Genomic DNA, 9,229 nt, shown 5'->3' with positions numbered 1-9,229 from the left:
GCATTAATTGATAGATTTGTTGGAGTCGAGAGATTTATTTTGTTAATTATTGTAATTTATAGTTTCTTTTTCGTCAATTTCAAACAATATATGTTGTTAATTGATAGATTTTTTGGAGTGGACTATTTTTTTTTATTAATTATTTTAATTTATTGTTTCTTTTTCGTCAATTTCAAACAATATATGTTTATTATATAATCCATTTTATGTGGTACCAATAGGATTTAGAGAGTCAATTGAATTTTTTATATAAGTTTTAAATAATTAAGCTGTTAATTATTGTAATGTATAGTATTACTTATATTATTTTTAAATATATTTAAATATTAAATGTTAGGTTTCTTATCCTAATTTATATGGCATTGATAGAATTTAAAGTGTCAAATAATTGTTAATTATTGTAATAGATAATATGGAGTATTTAAGTCATTTATAGTATAGTAATTAATATATAATATGTAGTATTTAAGTGGAAGGTGGTGGGGCCCACTTATATAGTTTGATATATATATTGGATATTAGTAGTGATTTATAGTATAGTAATTAATAATATATAATATGTAGTATTTAAGTGGAAGGTGGTGGGGACCACTTATATATTTTATAAATATATTGGACATTAGTAGTGATCTTATTGGAACATTGATAGTCATTCCTAGACTCTTCTATAATATAGTAACTCATATTAATTAATGTATAGTCTTCGTAGAGGTAGAGTTAGAATTTGAAGTTTATGGATTCAGAATTCTAATTATTTTAAGTTATTGAGTTCTAAATTAATAATTTGCACATAATCAATAAATTTCTTACTACAAATTCAGTGTTTGAACAAAGTTATTGAATTTGACCGAACCCACAATAAACATATTGGCTCCACCCTTAAGTCTTAAGTCTTGAGATAGTTTAGGCGAATAAGCTTATAAATGTTGAGGGTAAAACATGAATTTTTTTTGTCTTCTCTGTATGTTATGTTAAAAGTGACAAGTAAAAAAAAATGAAAGAAATAACTTGGGACATATATTTTTACTAATGTAGACAAGTAATATGATATAGAGGGAGTTATTGATGATCACTAACAAAAGATATAGCGATAATTTGCTGATTAATTCGTATCACACTTATTAATTACCCATCTAGGATAATTGTTTTTTTTATTTATTATTAAACATAAACATAAATGATAATTGACATTTGATTTGATGCCTTAATAGTGTAGTCCCAAACCTATTATTTTAGCTGTTCTTTTTATTTTTAAGTTGACTTTGGAAATATCCCATAATATAAATGAAGAAAATCATCAAAAGTCTCTCACTAATTAATAATCTATTTAAAGTCCTTTTCCAATAGGAAATGACCCCCATGTTTAATATCTTTTTCTCACGTAGATGTGTTTTTAAAATATATTTTAATTCTATAAAGGTTGATTAAATGCAATATATATTCACAGAAAATTATTTGTATAGTTCAAGAATATTGCATGAGAACATATATTCAGACATTTATCGTGTAGATACAGAGTCCCTTGTTAGGAAGATAATTATTTACTAATATGAAAATTCAAATTTAATCTCAACCAAATACGAGTGTCAAACATCGAATAAAAAAATATTGTCAAACTATTAGTATTTATTTATTTTTATTATATGAGGGTAGGGGGGAAATGATGGAAAAAATTAAATTCAACTATATCGTAGAAAATGTCTCATTTGTTTCCTTCTAATAACTTTTCGTGATACTTATTCAAAATTGAGTATAGTACTATTACTTTTTCGTTATAAAATATAATTTATCAATTTTCATGATATTAAATAAAATTAATTAAAGATTATTTTGTTACGAAAATTAATCTATTAACTTATGGTGCATTAAAACAATTATTGAGTTACCTCCATAAAATTAACCAGATAAAATTAGGAATAGTTCTTAGTTTTTTTCTTCTTGTTTTTGTGCATTTATATTTGGTTTATATTGCTTGACGGATTGCAATAGCATGGAAAAGTAAGTTTGCTTTTTGACATATTCAATTGTTAAACGTAAGTGTCAAGGCGCATCAACGTTGTGACGGAGTCGTAAGTATATTTTTTAAATCTTAAATTATAGATTGGGTTTGAGTTTGAATATGAAATCATTTTTATTTTTTTAAAATGCATGCTTTATCTTTCAATAAGAAATTTTTCGATGCAAATTTAAATTTAGTCAAACTTCAATATAAATATCAAACACCGAGCGATAAAATCAAAAGAAAAAGTAAGTGTCAAAGGGGCAATACAACCTAATAAATAAAGCAAGACTCACATTGAAGTTACAATACGTTTTATTTTCTTCTTACGTAGACAATGTACCAATTTTTATTTTTTTTGTTTTTGAAATGGCCAAATTAATGTTAACATACCATAAAACTAAACAAATTTGAGTCGTTTATTTATTTTAAAATTAAGTGCTGGACTTTACCTAAACCACCATCCAATTTTTGTTTGTTCATATCACTCCTTCAATTTTATCCGCTAAAATAGAAGAAAAAATAAAATAAAACATTCTACATTTATACTAAACTCGATGATGTAACATATAATTTATCAATATCCAACCAAAAAAATTCTCCTTACCTACTAATTGTTGCTACCATAAGAATGTTTATTGCCTAATAAATTAGGAATAAATAATTCCATAAAACATGTTCCACAGGGCACCTCTTCAATAAATTAGGACAAAGCGATTGATCCAGTTGAGAGCGTAGCGTAGGAGACAGGTAAGATGATCATTAACGGACAAAAGCCTCTCATTATTATTATTTCACTTTTATGCTTCAATCAAGCCTATATTCGCATTTGAATGATATCAATCGAGATGGCTTTTTCATAGCATGTTTGGTCCTACTAATAAATTCTTATTTTTGTTTTTATGACATATGATTCAATATATTTGATATTTAATTAAATAAATGTGTATTTTTTATCCCTTTATATATAAGAAATATGTTATATTTAGACTATTTAGAACTATATATTATCCTCAAAATTTGAAATGCTCGGTGCAAGCTTAATATAACATATGAATAATTAAACGGTGAAATAATTAATAATTTAGATAAACTTGTGAGTATTAAAGGTGAAAAAAAAATAATCAAAAGCGCATATGCGGCGTCAACAATATTATTAACACATTTATTTAATTTTAAAACCAACCCTACAACAAATTGATACAACCAACTTTTGAATTTAAATATGTAACGATAAATAGTAAAATAAAGAGTTAATGACAAAAAGAAAACATCTAAAGTATATATCTTTTTCGTGTTTCATATGTGAATTATTAGTGCGGAGATTTTTTGAACTATTACCAATTATTTATTAAAACACACTTCAATTATTTATTGTTCTCTTTTCCTATTTGAAATATCATTGTCGTTAAGGGAGAAAAGGAAAACAATTGATAATTAAGGTGTGTGTATTTTTATAAATAAAATTTTAAAAAATCGTACACCTAATAGTTCAAATATAAAACTAAAGAATTGAAATACTTTAAATATGTTGTTCACTTCGCTATAAAATAAAATATAAAGACAAACGACACATCATATATGAATGTGTAAATAAATTTTAAAGTCTCATCTATATCTCTAATTGCAAAAAAGAAGGAAAATCCAAACAAGTCCATGACACAAGAGTCTGGTTAGATTTCATTGAATGCTCATCTTGAAAAGATTAGGCTAGTAAATAAAATTTAATTTTTGAATTTGTCATGAATTTGCTATATATTAATTTCATTGAAAACTTATCTTAAAAGGATTAGGTATATTGAAAATTATTTAAAATCCCAAATTCATTAAAACTTATCTTAAAAGGATTAGGTATATTGAAAACTTTCGAATTTTATGTATTAATTTTTTTAAATTAAATATATACATTAACTCATTGGTATATATGTTATATAAATTTTCTATTATTGTCCTTGTTTAATACCACCTGAAAAAGTAAAAATCTTTAATAATATTTGATTCTTGAATATGATGTGACTTTGCAATATATGGTAATTAACAACCATATAGTACTAGTATAAGATTCTTAAATTGACTAGATTTTATGCACATGATTCATTTATTGAAATCTTAAGGGAAATGTCTGAGTAAGTATTCTCTCTGTCCGATATAAATTAATTTATGTTCATTTATTAAAAATTTATTTAAAAATTATTTGATAAGGGTATAATAGTAAAATTATGTATTTTTTTTCCTTAATAGGCCTGATACCTAAAATGGTAACAACTAAATAGGAACAAAGAAAATACTGTTTTAAGTTCTTGTTTAGACCATTTTTTAAAACTAAATCAAATTAATTACTTTTAAAAATTTAATTAAAATTTAAATATTTGAAAATTATAATACGAAATAAGATTTTCTCATTTGGTTGAATATTGTGTGGCAATATGTGAGAAGAATTATCATTTAAGTAGCCTTGTAATAAAAAATATTGAGTCACTTGGTCAAATAAACATGTTAAAATTATATAATTATATTCAGTTGTAATTAAATTTAATTATAAGATGACTTTTTAAAAATTATAAAAATAGGTATATTATTAAAGTTCTCCATGTATTGTTAAATATTTTTGTTTTTATTTTCTTTAGGACTACTTTTAAATAGAAGAATCTCATTTTAAAGTACTAGTGTAACTTGATATATAAATATACAGATTATTAAGCAAGAAACGATTCCTTAAAATTCTACCATTATTCTTTTTTGTGGGACAAGCGAAAATATTTTCACACATTTTATGTATTTATTTGGGTATTAGCATTTAATCAATAAATATAAGACATATGTCTTTCATATATAAATTTATTTATATATACATATTTTAGGGATTGTTTGATAGCTGGATAAGAAACAAATTATTCATGTATTAATTTTTCTGTATAAGTTATACGACGTTGGATCAATCAATATATAGGAATTTGAAATTCTAACTTTAGACTTCTCATAATATTTACGTCAATAGAGAATTCTCTATCCTATCCAAAATATGAAATTATCACTGCAACGTTATTTTTAAAAGTTAATTTCTAAATCCCTCTAAAGCTTTCAAGATACCTCAGACAAATATTGTTTATTAAAAAAATTATCACTATAATGTTATTTTTTTAAAATAATTTCTAAATCACTCAAAAGCTTTCAAAGATACCTAATGCAAATAATACCGGGAAGCCAAAAGAAAATTCAATGTACCTAAAATTATTGTTACTATATTTTATGGTAAAAATATGAGACATGAATCTAGTTAGATTTTCTTGGAAATTTTTATCTTAAATATATTTATATTTTTAAAAATAGTCTCTCTATTTTTATGAGATAGTGATAAATTCTGTATATACTCTATTTTCCACAGACTCCATTGAATATTTTCACTATTACAGTTTGTAGTTAGCAATGGATATACTTATCTAATCGACACAAGTCATAAGAGAGTTAGGAGTTGTTTCGTGTGAAATATAAAATATAATAATTTAAGGACAAAATGTAAGATTATTTTATCCATATTTGGTTAGAGGTATTAGGTGGTCCTTAAATTATTTATCCAATCATTTTTATCACAGTGATGAGATACGTTATACCATATATATATATGGTGAAATAACAAATTTTTGAATAACTTATCCCGAAATAGCTTGATCCCGACTAAATGACCCCTTAGAGTGTTGTTGGAAATTGTTATCTTAAAAAAATAATATTTTTATTATATTTACATTTCAAGTAATTGGCAATGGATATACTTGATCCAATTGACTCATTTGTGGTGCCTTGATTGAATTTTTTTTCCTCTTAATAAGAAATTTATATTTCTAAGTCTTAAATATAAAAACATGTTTTCCATGAATGAACCTTTTACAATGTAAATTTAAATTAATTAATAAAAATAAAAATTTATAATTATGTGACGAAAATCTGAATTAGTCAACAACAATGTAAAGGAAACTCATTAATTATAATACCAAAAGAGGAAGAATAGTGTGAGACAAACACTTGAAATTCCACTAGAAATAGGAGACGTTACTTCTTAGGTGTTTTTACAATGCCGGCCTCTCTCTCTGTCCTCTCTTTCTCTCTCTAGAAAAAACCAGAGTGGTTCTGCACAACTCATAAAACAATTCTTCTTTTTCATGAACTTACAAATTCCCTTTTGATAAACACCTAATTCCCCTTTCTTTTTTATCTCACAATTCAAAGAAACCTCCTTTTTTCTTCATTCTTGTGAATCTTTTTTGTGTTTCTTGAGTACCCTTTTGAGTATTTGTTTGTTTTGTGTCAATCTTTTTTGTGTTTTTTGAGGACCCTTTTGAGTATTTGATTGATTTGTGTCAATCTTTTTTGTGTTTCTTGAGGACCCTTTTGAGTATTTGTTAGTTTTTTGAGGACCCTTTTGAGTATTTGTTAGTTTTGTGTGTGTTTTTTTGAGGACCCTTTTGAGTATTTGATTGTTTTGTGTGAATCTTTTTTGTGTTTCTTGAGGACCCTTTTGAGTATTTGTTAGTTTTGTGTGTGAATTCAAAGGGATGGTTGTGAAAATGATGAAGTGGAGGCCATGGCCTGAATTAACTTCAAAGAAATTTGAGGCCAAAATCACTGTGAATTGTGTTAAAGGTCTAAACTTTTCTCAAGATTTTCAAAGATTGGTTGTTGAAATCAAGTGGAAAGGCTCAAAGGGCAATTCTTTGACTTTGAGTTCTCTAAAGAGGAAAAGTGTTAAGAAGAATTTCACAAAGGAAGAGTCTTTGAAGGATGATGGAGTTGTTTATTGGAATGAGGAGTTTCAAAGTCTTTGCAACTTATCTGTATCCAAAGAGATTGCATTTCATCCTTGGGATGTTTCTTTTACAGTATTCAATGTGAGATATCTCTTGCTATTACCTCTTTTAAGTTTATTGGTTTTGATGTTTTTGTTTGGTTGTTTTTAGAACTAAAAAAAGTGATTAAAAATTTGATCTTGGTATATTTTATGAGAAATGAGAACTCAATTTGTTAGAGCTACTGTTGTTATTGAGAATTCTGTCCCATCAACAAATTGTTGAGAATTGATCAAAGGCCTTGACTTTTGGTGTGGAAGCTTGACTTTTAATGCGGGCTATGGGCTATGGATTTGTGTCTTTCTTGTCTTGTAGGGGTAAGGAATTAGGAGGGACTAAGCTTTTTCTTGATCATTGTCATGTCATGAAACTAGATCATATAGTATAGTTTCTTGAATCTCAAAAAAAAATAGTAGAATTGTTTTGTTTTTTGTTTGATCACTGTCCTTTAAATCATCCAATCATGAATTTTTGATCTAATAGCATAATTTCTTGACAAGGACAACATAGCCAGTGTAATCGCACAAGTGGGGTTTGGGGAGGTCAGACCTTACCCCTACCTTGTGAGGTGGTTTCCGATAGACCCTCAACTCAAGATATTGAATAATTTCTTGAATCTCTTTAAATTAGTAGAATTCCTTTGTTCTTAGTTTGGTTTGATGATGGAACTCATCACCAAAGCTGTTTTTCTCTTTGAGTTTGATTACAAACGTAAGTGTGAAAAACTTTGGATTAGAAACAAAGTGAATGAATAGTGAATTTCCCCTTGATGTTCTTCCTTTAAACATTATAGTAACCTAATTTTCAATGCATTTTCTGAAAAGTAATTTTTTATTTAGCTTAGATAATGAAGATACTACTATTCTAAACATGCTGTGGTAGTCAAAAAGGTAATGATTACTTAATGTTGGACCCACCTCAATAGCTTGTGGTGTGTTTTAATAGTGATGTAATGTGGATGGTCAGACCTACTAATTTTCATTCAAATCAGTATTAACTTTTCTACATGTGGCTATACATTTTGTGAAAATATAATATTATTGGCATATTCTGTATATTTCTTTAGTATTTTGGCAAATGATAGTTTAGCACTTTGAAGAATATGCCTTTCTTTAGTTGTTTTCTTTACTCATCTAGCATCTTTTGTTTTATAATTAAGAGGGAAGTTTGATTTAACCCAAAAAAGGAAAGAAAAAAAGTTCAACCTTTTTTTTAGTTGCTTTCTTTGCTCATACAGCATCTTTTGTCTTTTCATTCACTGTTTTATTCAATTCCATACTTGTGATATGAACTCTGTAAGTTGCTTGACAAAGTACTTATTCATGTTTATTCTAAAAAAACAGGTTACGAATAAACGATCGAACCATAAAGTCCCCATAGTTGCTGCTGCATCATTGAACATTGCAGACTTTGCTTCAGAAGCTAGGGAAAAAGAAGAAATTGAAATAGTCATTCCCTTGGAAGCCTATAGTGGCGGCAATAAGAGCAACCTTTCACTTTGTGTAAGCAAAACAAATTTGCTTGATCTACACCGATAGTCCCTTTTTTTCCTTATTTTTGGTTAATATGGTAGATTTTGTTTATGGCAGTTGTCTCTCAATCTTGTTGAATTGGGGAATGCTCACGAAGCCTCAGAAACGATGCCAAAGTTCGTCATGTCTGCTCCAGTATCTCCTTCCCCTGCAGAGGTTTTGTCGACAGACAGAAATGAGCTTTCTGTTTTGAAAGCAGGTCTGCAGAAAGTGAAACTTTTCAAGGGATTATCTACTATGCGACGAAAGAAGGCATGTCATGAAGAGGAGGGCAGTGATGGAAGGAACTCAGTCAGAAGTGATGATACTGATTTGGTATATCCAGTTGATACAGATTCACTCGGTGATTCGGAGGAAGGTGAATCAGATGAAGTGAAGGAGGATACAAGTATGCGGAAGTCATTCAGTTATGAAACACTTGCCTATGCGAAGCATGCTGGTGGATCATGCTACACAAACACGAGTGGCAGTGAAGATGAGGATTTGATCTTTTATAGTCATCACAAATCTGTTGCAGGGCGTGTGTATGCCGAGGGTGCAACTGGAGAAGGTCAGCAGAGTTCAAAACGCAAAATTCTCCCTTGGAGGAAGAGAAAGTTAAGCTTCAGATCTCCTAAACCCAAAGGGGAGCCGTTGTTGAAGAAGCATTATGGAGAGGAAGGTGGGGATGATATAGATTTTGATCGCCGACAGCTTAGTTCATCCGATGAGTCTTCTTCAGGGGTATGTCTCCATCTTCTCTTACTTCCGTTTTTTTAATCTAAGATCTGTCCAGCATCCAAGTGAATTTGCACGGTGGAATACTATTTATCACCTCGTAATGAGCTTCCAGAGATTGATAACTTACCTCACTGCCT

At 28.1% G+C, this 9,229-nt stretch overlaps 1 protein-coding gene across 3 annotated transcripts in view; it reads left to right on the top strand.

Moving 5' to 3' along the window:
- Window positions 1-6,053: 6,053 nt before the first annotated feature.
- Window positions 6,054-9,229, top strand: part of LOC125851628 (uncharacterized) — an 18,719-nt gene continuing 15,543 nt past the window's right edge. For 2 of the 3 annotated variants that reach the window (XM_049531397.1, XM_049531396.1), the window contains exons 1-3: window positions 6,438-6,882; window positions 8,184-8,342; window positions 8,430-9,095. In XM_049531397.1, coding sequence (XP_049387354.1) covers window positions 6,550-6,882; window positions 8,184-8,342; window positions 8,430-9,095 — 1,158 coding nt within the window. In that variant the 5' untranslated portion in view covers window positions 6,438-6,549. Of the gene's footprint in view, window positions 6,883-8,183; window positions 8,343-8,429; window positions 9,096-9,229 lie in introns of all 3 variants that reach the window. The other variant, XM_049531395.1, reaches the window with a different exon arrangement.

The sequence above is a fragment of the Solanum stenotomum genome, unplaced genomic scaffold, assembly GCF_019186545.1.
Source record: "Solanum stenotomum isolate F172 unplaced genomic scaffold, ASM1918654v1 scaffold28252, whole genome shotgun sequence".
Lineage (NCBI taxonomy): Eukaryota > Viridiplantae > Streptophyta > Magnoliopsida > Solanales > Solanaceae > Solanum > Solanum stenotomum.
This window is presented reverse-complemented; position numbering and strand designations above follow the sequence as displayed.